At 44.8% G+C, this 26,142-nt stretch overlaps 1 protein-coding gene across 1 annotated transcript in view; it reads left to right on the top strand.

Annotated features, from left to right (window-relative positions):
• Nucleotides 1-8,236: 8,236 nt before the first annotated feature.
• The window catches only part of LOC308477743 (sushi, nidogen and EGF-like domain-containing protein 1), a 72,665-nt gene continuing 54,759 nt past the window's right edge, over nt 8,237-26,142 (top strand). Inside the window, exon 1 of the mRNA XM_081006589.1 lies at nt 8,237-8,733. Within this exon, the coding sequence (XP_080862715.1) occupies nt 8,524-8,733 (210 nt within the window). The 5' untranslated portion in view covers nt 8,237-8,523. The remainder of the gene's footprint in view (nt 8,734-26,142) is intronic.

Here is a 26,142-nt window from a genome sequence, read left to right on the forward strand (position 1 = left end):
ACATGCAGCTGCTGGGTGACCTTGGGCTAGTCACACTTCTTTGAAGTCTGTCAGCCTCACTCACCTCACAGGGTGTTTGTTGTGGGGGAGGAAGGGAAAGGAGAGTGTTAGCCGCTTTGAGACTCCTTCGGGTAGTGATAAAGCGGGATATCAAATCCAAACTCTTCTTCTTCTACTCTTTGGGACCCTTTAACTGGCACAGCAGCTGGGCTCAGATTGGGACCAATGTCACTGTGTGATGGCAGTGGGGCAGGACCCAGAGCTTGGGCTGCCCTTTGAAAGCCCTGTGCCCATGGCCAGCACACCAGTGAGGCGACCTGAAGTGGCCCGCCTCAGGCAGCATGCTCCACGGGGGGTGGGAAATCCTGATTCCCCCACTATCACCACCACTTATCCTCTTTCCTTCCAGCAGCCACCCCTCTCCAGCTTCTGCGGTGGCAGCTTCCAAGTGTACTTTGGGTAAGCTGAAGACACAGCTGAAAGCCAAAGCTGTGGAGAGCAGCAACAGCACCTCACGGAACACCCCCTTTCACCAAGACTCATCCAAAAGGCATTCCCACAGGGCGGCTGTGTTGCTGCTGGTCTTCCACTCCTAGAGCAGTGGGGAGATTGGCAGCAATGCCTCACAGAAAACCCTCTTTTTGCCAAGGCTCTCGGTGGAATGCCCCCATTCCTTCAGAGCGTCTGAGTTGCCACTAGTTTCACACCATGCCGGGGCCTGGTTTGGGGGTGGGTGTTGACAGTGTGTCTTGCCTGAGGCACCAAAAGATCTCTGTCTGCCCCTTGCCTGAGCCAATGGAGTGGCTTTGGCATTCCACAGATGGTGGCCAGCAGAGGCTGGTAGGATTCAAACTCCTTCCAGCCTGGTGCAAAGAGGGTTTGTATCGCAGTGCCTGTCAGTTGAGCTTCACTCACTTTTATTGCAATGGGACTCATTGTATTGATTTTAGTGGAAGTGAAGTTCAGCTAACAGTCTGGATCCAACTCATTGTCTTATACATACTTACCGTACTTGGGATTAGGGCCAAATGCATATGGCCTTTTGGTAAATGGACATAGGAATGGCCTGGATGTTCCATTCAAGGCAACAGAGTGGGAAATGCCAGCCCAATCCTATTCATTTTCATTCAGAAATAAGTCCTGCAGATCTCAGGCTGGTTTTTAGGTAAGTAGACATAATATTGCAGCATTAGTTATTAATTACATTAATGGAATGTAATTGTAGTAACTTTTGTTGGGTTGTATTAGGAGTGATAAGTGAAAGAACTCAGCTCCATCATTAGAGCATGAGACTCTTAATTTCAGGGTCGTGGGTTTGAGTCCCACTCTGGGCGAAATTTCCTGCATTGTAGGGGGTTGGGCTACATGATCTTCATGGTCCCTTCCAACTCTACAATTCTATGGTTTTATGATTGTGTTTTAAGTGCTATTTATCATGACCATATTGACAGCTTGAAGAATGAGGGTTGCGACTAGGATGACCCAGACCACACTTACTGCAGCATAACTTCACAATTTTTCAGTTATTTTGCAAGATAAACATCCCCACTACTGTCTTCTAAACTGGAATCATGCATGACATAGTTAAGAACATAGCACAGCAAGCACACTGCTTTAATGCTTATTTAATTTGTTATCAATCCACACAGATCCCTTCATTCCATCTGAAAGCCCAACCCACAGCAAAAGTTTGTGTTATGATTGAGGGTGAGCCACTAAGCATCTTTCTTTGCTTCCCTAGTTGGGTAACCAACTTAGGTAACCAAAGCCATCCCATGAGATTTTGCTTCCTGGGGCAAAGAACAAGATGGCACTGACTCCCCACTCCACATACAGAAGCTGACCTGATTGAACATTGACTCTTACTTCAACAGTTGTGGTGGGGTAGAATCCTTCATATTATCTGTCAGCTGGCTAGATCATGGTCTCAAGACAGACTGTGAGGCATACACAGCTGTGTCCTCCAAAGCAAGCAAAGGCTGCTGGTGATGGAGGCATAGGCGCAACAGCCAAGGGGCTGCCAGTTCTTTCTCTGCAGCTGCCGCCTGAGGCAGTTGCCTCACTCTGCCTAATGGCAGGGCCAACTCTAAATTGTGAGAACTATGGACCTGGGCAGCTGGAATGCGGTTTGCAATAATGAGGAATGGAGGAAAGAACAGAAGTACATAAGACAAGAAAGGGGAGGAATGCTAGATAACTAAAGGGATTAGTATTAGAGATTAGTTCACTTTGTGGAAACAAAGCATGTATTTAAAGGCTCTGTACACTGTTCTTGTGGCTAGTTCTCATGTAAACTTTCCAATTATTTTCGAGACTCCCACCCTCGCCCCCCAAGTAGAAAACTGCATTAGTGGATACTAATCAGGGGTTTTGTGATGGTGGTAAAAATGCCCAAATATTTCTCCATGTAAAAATGTGGTTGAATAGGAGACTGCTTTCACAGGAATATTCACATATTTGTATGGCATCTATGGACTCAGCTGTGGTTCAGAGAGAAGCAGGCACCCTTATTTGAGGATCCAGTTTAAACCATTCAGTGCTTTTTAAACAGATGGAACAGCCATGTGATTCCACAGCAACATACTGGGAGATATATTCATGGGAAATGTGGTGACCTCACTCACTGCTTGTACGACCATTTTCCCGGGGGAATGAAGCCACAAAAGGGAACACCAGGACTTGCCTTTTAATGTTCATGTTAATGGCACCATATGTCTGAAAGTGGGTACATGGCTTCAGTTAACTAGTTTCCAAATTACTAATAAGGAAAAGAATTTGTGCATGTAAAGTGTGTCCACAGCCAAAGCTCTTTCCTCTGCATATGGAGGTGCTTTGCTCCTACTTCCGTGAGATGGAACTGCCTCCCTATGTGCAAATTGCCAAAAAGTAGGTGCAAGCCTGGTTCCAGCACCGCTGTCAACAAGGAAAAAGGAGAGCGCCTCCAGCTGGCTGGGACACTTCCCCTGAGACCTTCCACAGGAAGATGGGCAACCCAACTAGCAGGGAATATTTGATAAGCTGCTCTTAGCTTACACTCCTCGGTCCAAAGATGAAGGCCATCTCTGCATTGCAAAACACTATTTCTGTGTCAAGGGTAGGGTACCTTTTTCACCCCAAGGTGCCCTCTAGGCAACTTTCTCATTGGCCAGTTGCAAAGTGTGGGGATCCATGAATTCAATTTTTACCTTTATGCAATAGGCTTATTTCTACATCCATGCACCTCTGTAGCCACCATCCAGGGGAGCAAGAAGCGTTATCAGAGTTCAAGGACATCTTCCAGCCAGGCAAAAATTACTTAAGGCAGCTGCCAAGCAGGGCCTGCAGGGGTGTGTGGACTGAGGAAGAGTCCTGAGGGCCAGACAACGAGGTTGGAGGCCTTGGGCCTGATATTGCCTCCCTGCCCACACCTGTTCCATGACAGATTTGTATTACGATTCAACCAGCAATGATCTCAGCCTAAGACAGATAGGGCTCCCAGTGTGTTTTGCCTTTGGGATCATTCCCACTGTAAGGGTGTAGACTCTTCCCTTAAGCCCTTCATAGGGTGTGCCTGGGCAAAAGAGGCTATATGTTCTTCACTTGCGGCATCCAGGCTGCAATTGGTTTCTTTCTGGCTTGGTTGCCCAAAATTTGGGCTGCCAATCTTGTGTTTCCCAAAAAAAACCCCAAAAGCTTTTTAAGCATAAATACCTTCCATAAAGAGGAGGCTTCACTTTGCAATTGTCCAGGGCTTCTCAGGCTAATTTCATGGCAGGCTTTAAGACAGGGTGGAGAACCACTGGCTTGTGGGCCATAAACAGTGTGCAAAGCCTTTTCTGAATGGCCCACAAGACTCCTATTGTTTTAGGCCCCTAGTTGAAGTGGAAACAAGCAAACAAGCCGTTTGCTTTACTACAGCTTAATTCCAAACTCTGACGGGCAAGAAGTTGTCATAACTGAATAGCTGTCTCTGCTGCCAACATTCACTGGCAACATGAGGGCAACATCCATGTGCAACCCTCACTCCCTGCTGCTTTTGACGTAATTGCAGAGAACTTTTAAAAATGCAGAATTTCTGTACATAGCTTAGGGATCAAGCCCATCTTTGGGACTCCCTCCAGATCTTATTCCTCCAGTTTCATGATCAGGGTGTCTGCATATGAGACACTCATTCCCTATCCACAATTTCCAGGATATAGTTTGAAGGTGCATAAATGATGCAGTAACCTTACGTTATCAAACCTAAGCAGGATTGGCTTAGATAATAGACTGCTGAGTGACCGTCTCTGGATAACTCTGTGTTCCAGAAAGACAGTGCTGTATATAAATGTAACAAATAAAACCATTAGGGGGAAAGTGGTTATTTATAAGAAAGGCCCAAATCTTGTGAATACTTTTATATCTCTTATTTGAATTAGGTGGGCTTTCTGAGGTTTGTACACATATGTAGAAATGGGTATAAATAAATAAATGAGACTATTGCGAGTATAGTGGAGTCCTGAACTCTAGTTTTTTTATAAGATACTGATGTGCCAGTTCTGTCATAAATCCAGAGCAGCAATTTCAAAGTATTTGTTTACCTTATACTCTGCAGTCTACATTTTCATAATCATTAAGTGGGAAGCATTAAACAGAAAATCACTGCTCTGTTTGAGATCTAAACTGAACTTATATTTAAATTTATTTGTATTATAATTGAGAGTGTCATGGGGCTTTCATAGCTCTGTGAGGGTGTTTTGTGCGGCCTTTGCAATATTGTAGTAACTTGAGCCTGCTAGATAAAATGATTTGCTTAAGATAAATGTTGCACTCTTCCTAAACCAAGACAAAGGGCTACTTGAGTTTGACATGTAACTGAAAATGTTGCATTGCTACAAAAAATTTCCCGATTAATATTTTTAGCACCACAAAACTGCAGTGTGGTATTTACTGTTAAAATACTGCATACCCTGACTTTGCAACTGTATTTAGTTCAGTGACATTTCAGGTGACAGATCAGGCCCGTGCGCAACTCTTTTAGAGGTATTTTTGAATTCTAAACCTGTCATTTGTTTCTTCACAGAAAAACATGGGGTTCCCCAGTGATCTCCTATCTAGCTATTGGTCATGCACAGATAATTTATTTTTCCAAGCCATGACTGTGATGACTTGCATTTGGTGCCCCTCTCCCAATATGAACCTACTGGGCCTTCAGATCTTTATCTGAGACCCTTCTCCAGGTTCTTCTTCTGAGGTAGGCTAGGAGGTGAGTGACAACAGAGGGGGCCTTTTTTTTTTTTTTGGCTGTGACTACGTCTGCCTGGTGTCTTTGGGGCCAAGTAAAGACTTGTCTTTTTTCCCAGGCCTTTAATGGGCTGAGCTGATTCTGTTTTATTGCCAGTGTGCTGCCAAAGCTTCCTATGGCTATTGGCAAGGATTGCATATTGTATTAAAGAGTGCTTAGGTTTTATATGATTTTTCTTCTTCTTTCTCTTCATTGTATAATGTATTTACATCTATGCTTTAAACGCTGGAGATGTTTGAGGCAACTGGCAACTAATAAGTTTAATCAATAATTACTATTACATTAAAAATTAAGGGCCATTTCATTGGTTTATTTGCATCTCTTTGGAATGAGAGTACTGAGTAACAATGCAATTGTATGCATGCTTAATCATGTGTAAACCCCAATGAGTTCAATGGGACTTACTCCTAGGTAAGTGGGTATAAGAATATAGCCTTAAGCATTATTCCTATCCCTTTGTCCAAAGGAGGGTGAATCCTGTTTAGGCTCAGAAGACTTCAGTTGTGATTTTGATTGGTTTTACTACCAGTATTAATTAGTCTGGGAATGTTTTATAGTAATTTCCAATAGGAATATGCAGAATAAATACAGAAAGCTGAATTTGCTGGTGAGACAGAGAAGCTAGACTATATTTGTAATTAATCAATCGTTCCCATCAGGAAATTGCCAAAGGGTGGTATTGAGTTTTACTCATAGAAGACACACTGAAATTAATGGACTTAAACTTAGTCATATTCATTTATTTCAGTAGTTCTACTCTGAATAAAACTTAGCTGAATAATATGCAATTGCTTTGAAGGTGCTTAGTTTTAATTCAGTGTCACAAACCACTGCAGCCCCAGCTGCCCATCATTCTTTTGATTTGTTTTTTCCATGAATCTGGTAAATCAGCAGGCAGAGACAGAGTGAAGCTAGACCTCTTCACAATTAACAAAACTTATCTTATTATAAGATTGAAGACTTAACTTTCAGTGATGGGCAATTCACCCTCATACTGAGTTCAGTGTATACAAAGGGCATCAGGAGGGATGCGGGAAGAGGAACAAACAAGAACAAATCAGAGCTCCTCAAGAAAAGTTGAGGAAGTGTTCACTGCCATCAACAACCACATCAAGCACATACACACAGACACACACAAATTGTCGATGTGCTTTCCATAGGGCAGTTTGCCTACCATTTTCTTACTTGATGACTTCTGTCAAATTTGTATACATGCATGGTGACATGAGGGGCAGAGCTCATGTGCAGGCGCACATATGCACATACTTGCCTGCACATCAAAAGGTGCTGAGGCAGAAGATTTAAAAGTTACAAAGCTCAGCTCAGCTACTAGTTTTGCTTTGCACATTTGCTGAATTTGGCCATAAGTTATACTATCGCTGTTGTTTTCTGGCGCTCTCCCAGATTTGTTCTGCTAAAAAGGCCTTTAGAGGTTTCAGCGTGTAGCACTTCCAACAAGCAGCTGGTGTAAATTTGTAAGAATATGTCCTAGTTCTGCTCCCAAAATTAGATTGTATCTCTGTAACCTTTTCACTCCCAAGCAGGCCTGAGCTCACTTGACGAGCATTGTTTTAACTAACATCAAGTCCTCATTGCAGCATTCAGATTACGCTACCAAGGGAGTTGAGGATAAAGTCAAGCTTGGTCTTGCTGGCTGTGGCTGATGGGAGTTGTAGTCTAAAACATCTAGAGGGCACTAGATAGGGGAAGCAGTAGCTGAAGCGCTGGTCTAGGATTGGTGAGATCCAAGCACAAATCCCATTCAGCCCAGGTGACTCAGGCCAGTCAATAACTCTCTTTTGGCATTCTGCCAAAGTCCTCTAGTGACTGGGGGAGGGGGGAGAATGTGGGCAGCTCATGCACTAAACCTGCACGCAGAAAAATGAGACTGACCCATTTGCAATACAAGACTCCCATCCAAACACCTATAAAATTGATAAGGTACCTTTTGTCCAATTCATTTCTGATGCAGGAAATGATAATAAGTCAGTGATGAAAGAAAGGAAGTTTATTTTTTTGCAGGGACACCACTATTATTTTATGATACTCTGAATTCAATCTTGTTCTGAAATCACTCAGATCTCTTTTCTGTGCTCGCACCCCAAATCTCTGCTAGGAATAAAAGGAGCTGCCTTAGTCCATATGGCTCATTGTTGTGACAATGGCTGGCAGCAGATTTGCAGGTGGGGAACTGAGCCTGGATTCCTTCCCATGCAGACGCAGCCCTGTAAAGAAATACTAATTAGGAAGAGGCATCTTTGTCTAGACCCAGAGCACTCTGTGAATCCTCTCAGGCCAGCACATAACTGGGATTGAGGCGGTGGCCCAAAGTGGGTGGCAATCCGAACCACTCACAAGTAAATACCATTGAATGGGGCTTACTCCCAAGTAAGTGGGCTTAGGACTGCATCCTTAACTCGGAAAAAGGGATGGGGAAGCGTGACGTGGCTTGCAAACCGATCCTATGCGTGCTTACTCAGAAGTAACTCCGTCACCCAATGCATGCAGGCAGCTGGGTAATTTTAAGACGCTGACCTTAATGGTCTCGCCGGAGCTCACATGGCAATGAGTTATTTGCCCACTTCAGAGTTGGCGATGCTGCGCTTGGGGCCTTTCCGCTCATCCTGCGGAGCGAGGGGCCCCGGACGGACCTCTGACCCTCTGAAGGTCCCACTGCTTCCCCGCACACTGAGGTCCTAACTCCCTACCGAGCGCGCTGAGCACCGCAGGCTGGACGCGCCCGCGGTTCCTCCGCTCGCCTGCCACGCGCTACCTCGAGCTGTAGCGCCGCACTTTCGCCGGCCAGCTGTCCTTAGCGCTTTAAGAGAAGACGCTATCCTTCTAACCCCGCCCCTAACCTCGGCGGCCGCCTCCTCCAGGTCGCGTCCTAATTGGCTGACCAGGGTATGAATATGTATACCTCCGAGCTGTGTGAATGAGCCGCTGTCCCCTCCCTCGACGCTGCACAGAGAGGCTCAGTGTGCGCGCGGGTTGCTCAGCAGCAGCAGCAGCCGCCGTCCCGAGCAGAGCCCTTCTCGCGTCCCGGGAGCCGGCGCTGCCCTGCCGCCGCTGCCCTGCCGCCGCCGAGCCAGAGGCAGCTCCTTGTCCCTTTGGCGCCACGGTCTCCCTTCCTCCCTCCCGGCCCGCGCCGTCTACGCGCTCCCCCCCTCGCTCGCCTCAGCGCCCCGTGTGCGCCTCCGTGCCAGCCCCGTCGCCTCAGCTCGGCTCTGCCCGCCCGTCCTTCGGCGCCCGCCGGGGAAATGCGGGGCCTGTCCGGCTGGGTGGTGCTGCTGGCGCTCGGCAGCTGGCTCCGGCTGCGGGCGAAGGGCGCCGTGCCCCTGGCTGACTTCTACCCCTTCGGGCCGGCGCAGGGGGACACGGCCACCCCGCAGCAGGACGACGGCGGCTCGGGGCTCCGGCCCATCGCCGTGAAGTTCCCCTTCTTCGGCGCGGCTCACATGGCGCTCTACGTGAGTAGTCTGCCTGAGAGAGACACCCCCTTTCCCCCCCCTCAGCCCCGAGGTTGCCTATCGCGGAGTAGTTACCCCGGAATGCTCTGTGCCTGAGGGCCCCTCAGAAATACCTCACCCAACATACTTGGTCCTCGTAATAAAAGGGAGACTGGAGCGGGGAGGGAAACCCTACCGGGCTCACGGCGTGAGAGGCTTTTCTCCACAGAGCGCGCTTGCTTCCACCGACCGGGATGCTCTGCGTTGAGCTTTGCAATGCCACGCCAGGCGTGCTTTCGCTGAAGCAGGTCCCACGGCAGTTGGGTGAATCTCTCTCTCTCTCTCTCCCTGGGAATAAGTGCTCCGGGCTGCAGCCGGAGACCCTAAAGCAGGCTTGGCTAATCCGTGGCGCTTCAGGTGTTGTTGGGACTCCTGGCCATAGGCTAGGAGTTGAAGCAGCAGCGCGAGGATGTCTGGAGGAGTGCCTCAGGTTAGCCAGCTCTGCTTTAAAGCTTATAGCAACTGAACTGGGCCAAAGGCAAGCGGGGATCTTTCACTGGCTTTCTCATTCCTAGGGATGAGTGTGGTGCAAAAAGCCCTGCCTTGTTCTGCAGCCAGGTAAAGGTGGTGGGGTATTTTGAAAAACTTGGTTTCTTAGACTATGTCCACATGGATTCTGTTCGATATACTTATGATATGCATATTCAGTAGCCTATGTCAGCGATGAGGGACCACACATCTCACCATCCCTGACTGTCTGGAGCTGATGGGAGCTTGAGTCGCAACAACATCTGAAGGGTTATATGTTCCCCATATCTACTTGCTGGAGCTCCTGGGGGACCAGTACAGACGAACCACAGGTGGCATGGTAGCTACTTTAAATCTGATTTCTGCAAACTATTGATAAGAAATATCTGCCACGTGAAGAACTGGGGTTTCTGCACACCTGTTAGAATGTGTTTGCTTCCTTTCTGCAAATATGTACTCGAAACTGCCCATCAGAACGTACATAAATAGTAAAAGTATTGGTGCACTGGTGGGTTTCCCAAAGTCCATCCATTTTTCTTCAGCACTTTGACTTTCACATGACAATCTTGGCTATGGGATTATATAGTAAATGGCATATAACAGGATAGCATGGTGGGGATGAGATCCCAGTGATAGGAGGCACCTCAAAACCACCAAAGAAGCAAAAGTGGAGGGTAGAGCTGGGGTAGGAGCCTCAAGACAGGATGGACCAGTGGTCTGTTTTAGATGCATGTTTTTAATGTGTCTTATTTTGGTGTGCTGCCTTGACAATGTATTCTTGTTTATATAATTGTATATTGCATTGTTGTAACCTGCCCATGGTGAAGGATAAATGATAAATTTTGTAATAATAAATAATAATAATAATAATAATAATAATAATAATAAATAAATGAGCATTGACTGATAATACCAGAAAAATACATGATAGGTACTTCCAGACACATAATGTAAAGGAGTAGTTTACGATAGTTTTTTTTTAACTCTTCCTAGAGTAAATCCAGATTAAATAAGGGGGGGGGGTGGATGGACAGATACTTTTATGCCTGTGATGCCATGTGGATACTGCAGAAAATTGCAAGCATGATGTGCCTTCAGCCCACACTCAGCACCCATCTGGAAGCACCTAATGACACTGCCCTTGAGGAAAACACTGGACCAAAGGCATTCTGACCAATCTGCACATAATTGGTTGCAACTTGCAAGCACCAACTTCGGACCTGCTCCTTTGCACTAAAGGGCTGTTGTCCAGCCAGCTGAGTGTGCTAGCCAACAAGAGTAAGGTTACCAGACGTCCCTGTTTCCTGGGTACAGTCCCTGGATTTACAAATCATTCCCCTGACAAAATCCATCTATTTAGTAGGAAGTTGAAAAGTGTCCCCGGATTCATTGAAAAAAATCTGGTAACCTTAAGCAAAAGGGACCAAAGAGTTAAACTACTGCTAGCCACAAATAACTGTCATGATTCCAGAAAACTGCATGGTGTATTTAGAAATGAAATCTCAAAAGACAATTGCTTGCAATCTGTCTTCCGGGCCTTTCAGTCCTATTACCATGTTTTTAAACTCTTCCCCCCACTGCAATCATGATCATTGCAACAACAAAAAAATTCTTCCCATCCCCAAAAGCAGATTTTCAAGATTCTAATGACAGCAAATATACCACTAACTGCCTTGGCAACCGCATAGTCCGCAAGCCAGATGTTTGTACAACCAAAACCAAATTTTGTTAGCCAAGATAGTTAGATAATATAACTTTGCACTTAGGTTGGCTTTAAAGTTTGGTTTGTTTTCCAGCTGCTCTTTCCGTATGCCTTTATGACTTGGCAAGCGTTGGAGGTGGGATAGCCAAGCAGACTATTGGTTAGGCAAGGCTGTTGGGGTTGGTTATAACACCAAGCCAAGGTTTGTAAGCCAGCAACAAACCATGGACTTCATCCTGTGGTTTTCCAGGAAACAAACCAAGGTTAGTCTCTGGAGCTGGGTCTACACCATGGCTAAGCTAAACAAACCATGGCTTAGCATTATGTGCAAAACAGGCTTCTGAGTAAAATCTGTGCTGATGATGGTTGGAAGAAAAAAGTACTGTGGTAGATGGCTTGTGATCTAATCCAGCCTGGTGGTAGTAAAAACAATAGCACCATTTACATGTTCAAAGCACTTCACATGAGCCTCGCAACAACCTTTGTAAGGTTCAACAGTATTATTATCTCTGTAATGCAGGTGGAGGGATGAGGGTGAAAGAGACTGATGCACCACATTATCAGCTCATTGCAAAGTGAGTCTTGAACCAAGGTCTCTCTGATTCATCTTTCTCTCTCGAGCTATATGCTCCAGCAAAAACATGTACCCAAGCCTCAGTGGATTGGACCCTAAAGTTTGACAATCTAGTCTAAAGTTTGTTAATCTAACCTGGTGCCTTCCAGAAGTTTTACACTACATCTCCCAGCCAGCACAGCCAGGTTGGGAAAGACAAAGTTAACTTTGGAAGGTCACAGGAGGACAATTTCCTGCCCCATCTCTCCTCCCGTGCTCATTGTTCAGGAGCCGCCCCCTGGAAAGGCTTTTCAAGGATCATAAGGGAAAGAATGGCACGTGAAATTTCCTTGTCTTATGATTCAAGCCAATAACTGTAACATCCATTGATTCACAGTCTTTAGACTGATGGTTTGTGCTGTGCAAATAGATCCTTGTTTTATACAACATGACTGGCATCTTTAAATCTAGCTGCCTTTTGCTTGGTTCCTTTTCTTTCTTTTTTAGGTCACTTCAAATTATTCCAAAGTCATCTGGATTTACTTGGGGACAGTCAACAGTTTTAATTTAATTTAAGGCATCAAAGCTGTAACAGGATGTTGCGAATCGGCATGTCTTTGCTATATTTGGCAATTACACTCTGCCGCCAAGGGGTTATAATGGCCTAAAGATTCTGGGTTCAAGGAAAATCCTTGAATGGCTTGGCCTCTTCCACTGCCTAATTCTATTGGCTGATTTGACTCTGTTAGCTCTCTGAATATGATTTGTACTGCAGTGTTGCACCTTTGGGTTGTCACTGCCAGTACACGAATATGAGTTTGGCTGCATGAAACTCACCACAAGGACATTCCTGAAGGATAGGTGTAAAAACTAGGTGACTGTAAAACGTTTCCCTTGCCTGCCATGATAGGAGACAGGAAATTGCTTACAATGATGACCAAGCAAAATCTAATTTCCTGGACACAGTAATAGATGTTGACATTACCTCAGGAGAGTCTGTTACTGCAGCAACACAATCCAGTAGCCTTAGAAGATGTCTCTTTCTCTGCCTGTGAATAATTCACGTGGAGAAGAGTCTTGTGGTTGAGCTTTAATTTAGTCTTGGTGCTGTAAGCAAGGGGGGGGGCGTTTCCATGATAGATAATTACTTCAGTGTAGGTTCCAATTTTGTGCACTGTCATGACTTGTTGTTGTTGTTGTTTAGTCGTTTAGTTGTGTCCGACTCTTCATGACCCCATGGACCAGAGCACGCCAGGCACTCCTGTCTTCCACTGCCTCCTGCAGTTTGGTCAAACTCATGTTTGTAGCTTCGAGAACACTGTCCAACCATCTCGTCCTCTGTCGTCCCCTTCTCCTTGTGCCCTCCATCTTTCCCAACATCAGGGTCTTTTCCAGGGAGTCTTCTCGTCTCATGAGGTGGCCAAAGTATTGGATCCTCAGCTTCACGATCTGTCCTTCCAGTGAGCACTCAGGGCTGATTTCCTTAAGAATGGATAGGTTTGATCTTCTGACAGTCCATGGGACTCTCAAGAGTCTCCTCCAGCACCATAATTCAAAAGTCATGACATATGACAGACAAATGGCCCTCTTCTGTTCCATGCACATATACCAGGAAATGGTTACCAATACAGTATGTGTGCAGGGTGCAAGCATTGACTTACTTGGAGGTCCATATTTGCTTACGTTCATCCTGTGTGAAGCTGTATTTAAGGTAACAGAGTCCTAAAATGAGAAAGCTGTACTGGCTTGGGTTTAGCTAACCCATTGTCTGGCATTTACTTTATTTGCTTATGAGGATACTTTTTGGAAAACGTCTTTTACTAGCATGCATTCTTCACTTATCATCCTTTCCTGTGCCTTGTGTCCAAGCATTGTTTGTTAGAATATGGCAACACTTTGGTGCTGCGAGGAATACATGCACCATACAATAACGCTCTTGGAAATGGTTAGTATACTTGTGCATGGCTGGGGTCAAATAATTTTGAGTGGCCAAGCAAGACTCTTAACCACTAGCACATGCTCTTGTCCCTGACTTTGCACTACATTTTAAAAATGCAACAAAGGGTCAGAGGCGCACCAAAGCACTCTCCTTCAAACTGGCTTTCTGGGCCTACTTTCTTGGTGGAATCTAACTGCCTTGCAGATGCAGGAGCAAGCCAGTGTATCCATTGTCCCCCTGGAGCTCAGAGCTAGCCAGAGGCAGTGGAGGGATGCTGGTGTTCAAACCACTCGGCGGATGCTAAGACAAACTTCCAACTATGGGCTCATCCAGACTACCTTTCGTGCTGTACTTCTAGGCACAGGACTGCACTTTAAAGTGCTATGTCCAACCCCCCAACCCCCCTTTCCCAGTGAAAACCTGCTCTTTACCACTGAATCAGAGCACATGACAATCTCTAGGAAACCCGAATTGCTGTTTATTCTGATTCAGTGTTTAAGAGTGGGTTTTTGCAGAGAAAGCACAGAGGCGAAAAAAGAAAAGAAAACCATTCAGGCACAGCACTTTGAAGCTCAGACCTCTGCCTAGAAAGCATGGGGTAAAAGGTAAGCTGAGTCCTATATTTGGGGCCAAGGCAGATTTAGGGCAGCGTGATTGGTTTCGCTGCATGGGATGCAACCTTGTAATCCACATTATGTCTAGGAAAGATAATGGTATAAAATGCTGGAAAAAGTGCTGGCAATCAGTATAGACCAGGGGTCTGCAACCTAAGGTCCATGGGCCGGAAGCGGCCCGTGGAGGTTGTTTGACCGGCCCACGAGCCGCCCCCAAACTGAGCTGCCCGCTCGCGTGCTGCACTAAACCGGCGCAGTACAGGGACTCACTTTTGCAGCGCCGAAAATCACGTCTGTGCAGACGCAAACTCCGAAAATCACAAGCGAGCACAATCTGGCCCACAGAGGGATCTCCACGGGACCGATCCAGCCCTGGCAAGATAAACCTTGCTGACCCCTGGTATAGACAATAAGGTAGTTAGACCAATGGTTTCACTCTGTAGTGTAGAGGATAGCTTCCTATTCCCACCCACTCCCCGGAAAGTTTATAAGCAAGAACAAACCTAGACTAACTTGTGGTTAGTGATGGGGAGGAGAGAGAGAGAGAGAGAGATTAGCAAGAATTTGGACAATATGGTAAGTGAAACCTTGGCTTAGCTCAACATGGTGTGGGAGTTAAAAAAAAGACCAGGAAGGCACAAAATATCTGAGCTCCTCTCCAGGAGCCTGCACAATCCCAGTAAGTTATCGTTTGGCTTATTGTGACATGTGAACCAGGCCAGCCTCTCTGTGTGATTAAATCTGGCTGTGTGTCAATGTCACTGAAGGCAAACAAAGTCTTTTCAGAGTAAGGGCAGTGGTTCCTGGACAGGTGAAAATGACAAAGAGCTTTGCAGCATCTTTAAAAGAAAAGCAGTCTTACTGTAGCATAAGCTTTTGTGGACGTTCATCCCACTTAATCAAATGCATGAACCGTTAAGTCTTTGATTGGCAGATACGTATACACCTGCCAGCTGAAGATAACAGTTCATGTGCCTAATTAGGAGTGCTGTGAGTCCAGGAAAGCTTGCACTACAATAAATCTTAAAGTGCAAAGAGATGCTTTGCTGTGTTTGCTGAGGCAGACTAAGATGCCTGCCCCTTTGGAAGTTGTGATCCTGAACACTCTTGCACTCTTTTCACACTCCTGAATATGTTTGTGGAAAGCAGTACTTCTGGTTGAGCTCTGTAGAGTTTGGAAAGAGAGCACTGCTAACCCCTTTGAACTGATATGTTCAAATTAGTAAGGAGTTATCCAGGGCAACCATGATAACGTTATGGAGGGGGGGTCTACAGGGAGAGAGCAGGACATAATTTCCTGTCAGTGATGGTTTATTTTGCTTGACCCACTTGCAGGAGTCCCGAAAGGGCTCCAAGGAGGGGGGTAGATGAAGAACAGGAAGCAAAGCAATTCACTCCTAACCCCACCCAGTGTCTCAGTCCAGATAAAACCATGCAGTGGAATAAGCAGAATAGAATGGTCACATTTTTAAAATACACTTTTATATTTTTATTTTTAAAAAATACTTAAATGCCAATGGAAAACCAGCACATTCATCAAATGTGTTTCCTTGTTCTGTTAGTTCCTGGATTTATCTGGCTTCTTTCTTTTACCATGGTGGAGTATTCAAAAATTGTACCACCCATATATCCACAGTCTGAGGTGGCACATTCCAATCTAAAACCTCTACATATTATTATTCCCATCAAACATAGGTAAGTGCCAGTCCTTTCTGTATCAAAAACAGTGCCATCCATGTACAGAAGGAAGGTATTAGCTAGGGGAACCCAAAGTTTTACAGACGTACAAACAATATTTAGAAATAAAGCCCTAAAACAGAGGAGGAGAACTACAAAACAGACCTAGTGCGGACTGAGCATGCTCTACAGCCATAGAATGCTGACCGACTGGTTGGTAAAAACAGAAAATGAGGTGGGAGAGAGAACAAAATGGGGTATTGTGGAGGAAGGCATGGACCCACTTTTTCTCCCCTTAGTTCCCTGTACTGCTGCAGTTGTGGCGGGAGATGAGAGAAAAAAAGTCTACATGGTCTGGCTTCCCACAGCAGTGGGGTGGGGCTAAAGGAGAGAAATAAGCTTTGGGTGTCAGTACCCTGTAAGGAGAGAGCAATTGGGCAATCTATAGGTCGGAGGGTTGTTAACGGAGGGGGTTGGCAAGGGGTTGGGGGGTAGGCATGGGTGGCAAGCAGTGTTAGCAGCGGCACAGCCCCTAGTACTTTAGCAATGTCAAACAAGGAGTGTCAGTAAAGGTACCCCTGACCATTAGGTCCAGTCGTGACCGACTCTGGGGTTGTGCGCTCATCTCACTCTATAGGCCGAGGGAGCCGGCGTTTGTCTGCAGGCAGCTTCGGGGTCATGTGGCCAGCATGACAAAGCCGCTTCTGGCGAACCACAGCAGCACATGGAAACGCTGTTTACATTTCCGCCGGAGCGGTACCTATTTATCTACTTGCACTTTGACATGCTTTCGAACTGCTAGGTGGGCAGGAGCTGGGACCGAGCAATGGGAGCTCACCCCATTGCAGGGATTCGAACCTCCAACCTTCTGATCGGCAAGTCCTAGGCTCTGTGGTTTAACCCACAGCACCACCCGCGTCCCAGTGCAGGTGCTAGACTGCAATTAAAAAAACCCTACGCTGCCATGATGTGGGAAGGGGTTTGAATGAGGCAGAGATCTCTCTGTCCACCTCAGAACAGCTCCAATTGCCTCTGCCCAGAGAGTGGCACCACCAACATGCTCTGTGTGGCCACAGTAGATAGGGTTAGGCTTATTCTGCCTTTGTGTCAAAAGTTAAGGAAACAATCATGTTCACAGGCTCAAGCATGATGCATTTGGGGAGGCTGAACCCCTTCCCAGATGTCACCCTAAGCTCCTTTCAGGAATAGGTGATGGAGTAGGTATTGGAATAGGACTGGGGAGACATAGCACCAAATCCCTACTTGGCTATGAAGCTCACTGAATGACCTCGTGGCAATGACTTTCTCTCCCTCTCTCTCTCCCCCCGCCCCAACCCCTCACATACGCAGTTGTAGTGAAGATAAACTGGAGGTGGGGCATGTGTTGTTCTTTAAACTGATTGGACAACAAATGTGACAGCAGATGCAATTACTAAATAACATGTATCCCATTCTCAGTTGCTGGAGACAGGTACAGGGACCAAAGCACAGTTCTGGCTGTTTGGGTGGTAAGTGAGGGGACACTCTTTCTGCTTCCAAAGGATTAGTCCTCATTATTTGTTGAAGGTTCTACACATGAAGCAGAAACGTATCTCACCAAAGTCAAGAATGGGCAAATGATTAAACAAACAAAAGCTCATTTTGCCCTTCTGCCAGTTTGTACACTTAATCTAGGAAACAGTGCCTTACAAACAACGGTGATTGCATTAAACAATGAATGTGGGAGAGAAAAGGTCAAGCCAGGACAGTGCAAACTACTTGCAGAAGAAAGTAGAAGGCGTAAGCGGATGCTAGTTGCAGGATTTCCATAGAAATGTCTTTGGCTTCCCGCAACATCACAAGAAAGATCCAATGATGAAAAGCCTGCATGCGGATAGAACATTGGATAGTTCATTATATCAGGGGTGGGCAATTTATAAGTTACAAAGGGCTACACTGGAAGTACATAATTAGCAAGGGCTGTGTTTAATTTGCACATTTGAATATAATTAATGAGCAACTCGGCATTGGTAAGACCTCATCCGGAATATGGTGTTCAGTTCTTGGGCTCTAATGCCTTGAAAAGCATTGACAACTGCAGAAGTATTTGGAGAAGACCAATGTTGATGAGGAAAAGACCAGATGGAGGGAGTGTGTTTCTGTAGAAATGGAGGTTGGATGGAATGTATGGGTGAGTTGTATGAGGTTGATGGTTTTTGAAATTTTCAATGTGTCACAATAAGAGGCATAGCTTCTTGAAAGGACAAGAGACACAATGATTTTATGCAAAGACAGATTGTGGTTCAACATTATGAAGGTTTTGAAATGGCCTTTCTTGGTGATCTCAGGAAGAAGCAGGCCAGGCATCTGGTAGGGATGCTTCATATTATCCCTTTGTCACTTTGTGTTCTACACTTTCCCTCTCAAAAGCCCAAGGAGTCGCACATGAGGTTCCTGTTTTTATTCCTGTAGCAGCTCTCTAAGATAGGTTGGGTTAGGACACTATGACTTCACCAACACCACCCAGTAAATTTCATGGCTGGGTGGGATTCGAGCCTGTGTTCTGCACATTGAACCCCTGCCCTGTAGTTCTTATGCAACACTGGTTCTTGCAGGGACAGAGGCTGAGCTAACAGAACTACCAGTATTATTCTGTTCTTGCTCACAACTGGGGTTAGTTCTCATATGCAGCAGATGTGGTGGTAAGCATGTTTCTAGATTGTACCACTTTAGACTGTAGGGTTTATGTGATATGAATGCTTCCCCATTTAAACCAGTGGTGGCTAGTCCCGTGCTGAGGGCTTGATGCTGCCCTCCACACAGTTTTTTTCTGCCCCCCACCCCTAAGACCGTACTGAATTTGGCAGTGGCAGCTATAATAATAAAAGTACACTCCACACTGGGGTGGACAGAGAAGTTTTAAACTCCAGCACCCTGTTGGCATGTAAATCACCCCCTCCCCAGTCATCAGTTTGATTGTTTAATGAGCAGTGAGGGGTTCTAACCCCCTTCAGTTCATGTAAGGTTAGGCCACATCCATTGTTGACATGCAACCCCTGAAGGCTTAGCAAAGAGTGAATGCAGCCTTTAGCCAAAAAATTGTTAGCCACACACCCCTAGTTAAACAATATAAAAAGCTGAGCTACATACAGAAGATGAATAATAGAATCATAGAATTGTAGAGCTGGAAGGATAAAGCCAGACTAGATCCATACACTCTTGACATCTAGCTTTCTAGGAAATATGTTTTTCTGACTTTGCCTTTACCTTCTATGAGGAGCTACTGTGGAGGGTGCTGGAATCAAGCAGGAACCACAGGCAGATTCTGTTCCCTCCCCACTCCACTCATGAAAATGTTCCAATGGCCATTGTTAACTTTTTGGTTCCTACTGAGATTAGCATGTGTGTGTTTTTTTCTTAGCCTGCTGTGTATCTTAAAGGTCAGTAAAAATACTGTAGTTGGTTTGACTTGTTTATAAGATGCAGTCGGATAGAAATGTTAAAAACATTACTAGCTATTTAAACGAGAGGAGAAGCCAAGGGTTTATTGATCCATGAAAGCATTTGCTTTTACTAAGAAGTGAAGCCAGTCAGTCTTTATTTTATTTTATTTTAGTATATGGGCAGTTCTTCAGAAGAAACTTTGCTACTTTGAAGCAGCAAAATATCATATATGTTAAAACCAATCTGATGCTTCTGATTAATGGGGAAGAGGAAAAGTGGGACATTCTGGGATGGCTTCTGTAAATCCAGGACTGTCCCTGGAAAATAGGAGGGTCTGCAATAATTCTAATTTTAAGATATTGCACGCAAGAATCATATTATGTTGAGATAATGCTTATGTTCTTAGCAGAACTGCTCCATGCTTATACTCACTGCTGTGACTGTCAGTGCTCTTTCCCCACTTTAGGCAATCACCACAATCACCAACTTAGTTTGTGCTACTGTGAGCCAATAGTTGCTGTACCTCATGGTATTTATTCTTCCTGTGTGCATCCCATTCTAAAGATCTACCCAAATTCTTTCTCTTTATGTTTTTCTTCAGCCAGCACCCCTTTGTCACGTCCAGGTTCACTAACTGTTTATGCAACAATATCTGTGTTGTACTAGCTGGCTGTTGCCACTCTATACAATATGTCTGGGAGCTGCTTTGAACTTCCATTTATAGTTATTTTACTGGCAATCTTTCATCTTCTTTTACATTTGGCTTCTGGGAGCATCAAAGTCTTTTGTAATGTTTTGGTTCATATCCTGCCAGTGACAATCAATTATTCCCATGTTTGCTGTCATTCATATTCTGTCATAAGGTTCCCAAGCGATATGTACTTGCAGCTCTTTGTGAATAATTGTAGACCACAAACATGACGACTGTGTACTGAATGTACAGAAAGTCTGCTCTGCAAAATTTGAACTTCCAGTAAATATTATTGTTGACCCAAAATAGTGGATTTGGGAGGCACTTCCCAAAAGCTTGCCACATGTATTAATCTGGCAGCAAAGAAGTGGGAGTATTTTTGCAGCCAAAACCTTACAGCAGTTCTCCGTTCTGAGTTGCAAGCCCATTGCTGCGAGTTTTGATATTCACACCAGCAAACTTATAAGTGTGGATTGCATGCATATGTTTTTAAATATCTGTGTTCAGGCATCTGGGAACCCTAAGTGGGCAAACAGTTTCTCTTAAATTTTGAAACAGGGTTTATGTTTAAAAATGATTTGGCAAGGCAAATGAAAACTCTGCTCTAACATGCTCTCTAGTTTTAAAACAGATACAGTACAGTGATGATGTTGCATAAATTTTTGAGATGCTGCAAGATTTGAGGGGTGTGTGTTCAGGGACAGGGGACATCCATGCTGGAAATGAGTTTTTCCCCAGTCTTATTTTCTAAAATAGAAGGTGCTGATGTCCAATCCCATCTGGAAGCTGAGCCTCTAATCCATCTCTGGGGAACCTGTGGTCCTCCAGATGGTGTTGGCTCCAATTCCCCTTCATCCTTGACCATTGACTGATGGCTGGGGTTGATGAAAGTTGGAGTCCAACATCATCTGGAGGACTACAGATTTCCCATCTCTGCTGTAATACTAATAGTGTAAGGATTCAAGGCAGCTTCTCAGTGGTGAAAGACAAAAAGTCACATACTTGAGCCCAAACCTCATGTGATGTTGGAGATCAGAGGTTGCGGGATACACAGTATTAAATGAATAAATATACACACACACCCCAATATTAAGCTGTTCCCTGTGGTGCCTGTGACTTCTCTTACTTGTAAAAGTTACAGTTTTGTATATTCATCCTTATAATGCCAGCAGGAACCTACAAGCAAATAAAACCTTTCTGCCTTGTTATAGTTGGACTAATAACACTAAGGTAGGTTGATGAACTTTTTCTTAAAATACAGTACAGCTTTAGAAACCAAACTCAAATCACATTTGTTTGACATGCAGATCTCAAAATTCAGCCTTGACCTGCAGGGAGCAGCTGTTTTTGCTCTACGCTCTCCTTTTTTTTTGGTTGCTTAAGGAAGAATTTTACATGCTCATAATGGTACGAGGTGAAAAGAGAACTGTCCCCCCCCCCCACATTCCTGGTTTTGGCAGAATCTGTACTTGAAAATTCCTTAATCTAAAAGTGCTCAAACGTATCCACACACCCCTCACTTCTCTCATCTTTGCTTCACCAGTTTAATTCTTCCCTTTGTTACCCTAATGTGTTGGGGTGTAGTTTTGTAGCTTGTAATAGTATTATGTAATAATTTTATAATCCACCTGAGATCCTGCCCAGCATATGGTTTTGGAGAAGAGTTGTGTACTATTTTCCTTTTCATTGCTTATTGTTAGCGAGGGTTGGGTGTTTTGTTTTTTTTAATCAGTAAAATCACACGGCCCTCCTGCATACGTCGCCCCCACCCAGACCGCACTGGCTGAGCTCCAATCTCTACAGAATGGCTGTAAAATGCTCCTATCCTTTGTAACAGAGCCAGACTTTTAGTGGGTTGCCTTTGGCAGTGCTGTAAAAGGCAACACCAAGTGCAAGGCAAAGATGAGTCAGGCTGAGAAAGTCTCCACTAGATAGATTTTCTTGGTGCAGTAAAGGTTTTCTTCCTCATAGAACATGAAAAGGGCTAGCAGGGAGGCTAGAATCTCAATCACCACCCCTCCTCCTCAAATCCTACCCGAAAATGTGTGTGTCCATCCTCTGCCTTGCCTCCCAGGTCAAACAGCTGGTCCCTGTCACTGATAAGGACTTGTTCCTGGCACTGGAAATGCTAGCAGTTGTCCTCTTTCACACAAGGAAGTAATTGAACAAATCCTTTAGCAACATCACGCATGCACACTTGGCACTCCAGTCTGCCTCTCTTCTGCCCTCTTCCAATATGGAATGTGGAAGGGAGCTCCTTTTCAACATGGTGCTTGCAAGTGGCGGAGTGAATGAGCATATGTTTTAAATCCAAATCCTCCCCAGTTCTGAATGATTTTATCACCACCATGGGCAAAATATTTAAAAATCAACTCCTTTCTTGGTTGTTGCTCCGAAACTTTCATTATGAGAAGGGGATATTGACAGCGATAGCATTTATGCATTGCCTGCGAAAGGTCCCAGGTGCAGTTCTTGGTATCACCTGGTAAAAAGGATTGTTACCAGCTGATAGGAAATATCTTTGTCAGGGATCCTGCAGAGCTGTTGCCGGCCAGAGTAGACTGCACCAGCTTAGATGGGCAAATTGTCTGGCTCAATATAAGTTGGCTTCCTATGTTTCAGAATCTTCCAACCCTACGTTGGCTCATTGATCTTGTCAGGCCCAGTTTCCATCTCCCACATGTGCCATGTGCCACATTTGTCTTATAGAAAATGAAAAACCAACAGTGTGATAACTGCTGCTGGGAAGCTAGTAATACTGCATATCATTTTGCACAGTGTGTTTGACATTTTATTAATTCCCACAAAAACTAGAAAAAAACACACAAAATTTGGGATTTCTTTATTCTTTTGCTGCCACTGGGACAATAAAGGCATTAGTGACCGTGGATTTCCATAGTGTCTGAGAGGACTCTCTCTTGGCATGCCTATCTCTAGTGCTGTGGGACAAAGCTCAAAAGAAAGAGAAATCTGCACAGGTAGGTGGAGCATGGTGCACACAACTTAGAGTATTTGTGAAGCTAAGCTTGGATAATAACTCTTATGTCTCTAGCCTCTAGCTACTTATATCTTTAAGAATTTTATCCTGAATATTGGATTAACAGCAAAGCCGCAGATTGTAGAAATATGAGGCGCCAACTAGTGCAGCAATTCCTTTCGTGGCAGGAGATGAATGTACTTCTCCCGTTTTCACAGGTATTAACAGCAAAAGGTTTAAGCTTCAGTTTCCATTCGTGCATGATTTCAGAGCTGACCCCTACAGCCTGCATTTCATATGTTCTCCATAGCAATGTTTTATTTGGCAGCGACCACATGGGGAGGACTCGAGGGAACCAGAATGCACTAAAACGAAATAGCTTGATGCATGGGTCCTTTGGGAAGAGATGGGTGTAACTTTAAAGGAGGTTTTCCCTCATTAGCATACTGAACTCTGGTTTCTGCTGCTGGCTGTGGTGGAAAAGACTATGTGAACGGCCTACGTCTTGGCTAAGGCTCCCTTTCCTCACAAACTTCAGAGGTGAATGTGCGGGGAATGTTGCACAGCTTTTTCTAGTGGGCCGAATTGACACCATTGCAGTAGTGCTCTGTGCTGAAGAGGGAGTCCTGAGATTTTATCTGAAGATATGGTCAAGTCACTTCCCTCAAAAGCTTGCTGCTTATATTCCATGCTATGATAAGGTGATTTGAAGTGTAAGATTTAAAGGGACCTTTCCTGGGGTGTGTCCACACACACACCCCCTAAAAAAAATGCTTTGTTGACATAAACGTACCTGTTTTACAAGGAAGAAGAGTGCTTCAAGAGAGCCCAGCACGTCAAAAGCCCTGACAATCAGCTGGGATCAGTTCCACTATGGGAGTCCCTATAGTGCAGCTGAGGGGGCAGAAGGAGGCTACTTGGACTCAAAGCACTTTAAATCCAAGCCACTTTCTGTGGAAAGAAAGAAAAAAATACTGCACTTTAAAACAGCATATATTTCTTTCCCTTTCCAGAGGAAGCAGTTTGTATTCAGTGCACTGGAGAAAGCACTTTGAATGCATCTTATTTCTCTGCAGAGAGGAAAATGACCCATTTTTAGGAGCATTTCCCCCTCTGCGTGGACTTCAAAGGGGCCCCATACAACCAATGATCATCTTATCAGTGTTTACAGGGAGGCTATGTGAAGGCATGCTCCAAGGACCAATCAGCTGGTTGGCACTGAAAGATCTGCTGCTCAACACTTCCAGTACCTTTCTTTGGAGATGTGTTTTCATCGCCAAATACATCCACCTGTCAGCCTCCAGGGGGCAGGAGAAATAAGGCCTGCCTGGTGGATTCACTTCCTTAGCCCTTTTTAAGATGCTCAGCTGGTGAAATTAAAGCCTAGTTTATAAACTTGGCTTAACAGTACATGTGAACCAGGTTACTTTTCTATTGCTGGAGTTGAAGTAAAATTCAGCTTCCAGTCCAATGAGCTTCTATATGGTGAATGGCATTGGAGAGCAGCATTTTGTCAGCCTTGGGCAAGAAAATGTATTGGGTCAGCTATGGTTCTGGGGGCTTTGGGTGAGACTTCTGGCCTATTTGGGATTAGCACCCACCAAACACATTGATCTGTATGAGTTCTTGGAAGCATAAGAATATCTACAGCTCAAAGTTGTCAGTCCTTGGTTTCATGTTGGATTTGCAGTAACACTGCAGTCCTATACAGTGGTACCTCTGGTTATGAACTTAATTCCTTCCAGAGGTCCGTTCTTAACCTGAGGTACCACTTTAGCTAATGGGTCTCCTGCTGTCACCGTACTGCTGGCGCGCGATTTCTGTTCTCATCCTGAGGTAAAGTTCTTAATCCGAGGTACTACTTCCAGGTTAGCGGAGTTTAACCCGAAGTGTTTGTAACCCGAGGTGTTTGTAACCCCAGGTACCACTGTACACATTTACCTAGGTGCAGCACTCATTGAATTCAGTGGGATTTACTTCTGGGTAGACATGCATGTGGTTGTGCTCTACGAGACAAATTGCAAAGAAGTAACTGTGTTAAGGCATGCAGCAAAAAATAAAAGGGCCTATGACACTTTAACAAAATTGTGGCTGATGCATCTGGCAAAAGTGTCTTACAGTATTACAGGCTTATTGCTGTAATACATTTGTTAGTTTTTAAGGTGCCATAGTCCGAACATTCCAAAGCACCACTTGCTTTTTGTTTGTTGTTTTCCACTAAAGGAAAATCAGTACAACCTTATGGTGGGGGGGAGGTCTTTCGAGTTTTCAAATGGATCCTCTGCTGCCAATTGTTTGAGCTATTGAAGAACTGTGTTTTTGAGCTTTCTTAAATGTCAGCCACTAGAGAAGGGCACCACATGTTTCCGAGCATGTTAAGCTGATGTTTACTTTTTGTTTCCCCTGTCCTCCCCCACCCCACAACTCCCTCGTGAGTGTTAATAAGCTGCAGGGTTCACCCAGAAGATTGTGCTGTTCTTTGCACCACTGTATGAAGCTTGGGAATGTTCTATTTTTATCTTTAAAGACATTGGCCAGGATGTGACAAAAGCTCATCTGGAATAAGTAAAGGGTTTTTTTTCTTCCAATTGTGGGGCTGTGACTTTTCCAGATAAAGAGAAAACTTCTAACTGTAAATGGGAGAGGCCCATTGCTCTGTAAGAACACCAACTGCCCTTTTTGCTAAAGTGGATTATGTTTCTCGCATGAGATACATGGGTGGTGTCCAGATTGGCACATATGTTTGTGGGTGCGTTACTTTTTGGATTTCTTCTTTGGGGGTTAGGTATTATTTGGCTTGGGAGCTTTCTTTCCCCCCCCCCCCCTTCGTGATGTTTCTGGGTTTAATTTAGATTTTCTCCTAATTGTTTTGCTTTCATGTGTTGTGTTTATCATTTTCCTGCTCAGTTTCTTTTTTAGATTCCGAAAACAGTTTCTGCATGAGTGCATCATCCATGACATATGTCATCAGCAGGTGGCTCTGACAAATGGCAACAATTAGAAATGGGGCGCTCTCTGGGAAAGCTTGTGAACCCCCTTCCTGGTGTGGCTTCCTGCAGTATCTGCAAAGTGTGGATCTTGTGATTCATATACCTCTACTCTGTACATACATGGAGCGCATCTGCATTTAATTTAGGAATGTGCATTTTCAAACAGAATCTAGATGCAATGGCTTTCAAAAATAGTTATTTATAAATTGGAAGCCACATCTTAAAGACTTTGTTCAGCCAACTCTCCTAAAATATAAATGACAAGAGCATCTCCAGATGAGTCCCACTCTAGAGCTTGCCTTGAATGTGCACATGGCTAGTGAGGAATGCAGATGT

This window comes from Podarcis pityusensis, assembly GCF_964106645.2.
Source record: "Podarcis pityusensis genome assembly, chromosome: 5".
Taxonomy (NCBI): domain Eukaryota; kingdom Metazoa; phylum Chordata; class Lepidosauria; order Squamata; family Lacertidae; genus Podarcis; species Podarcis pityusensis.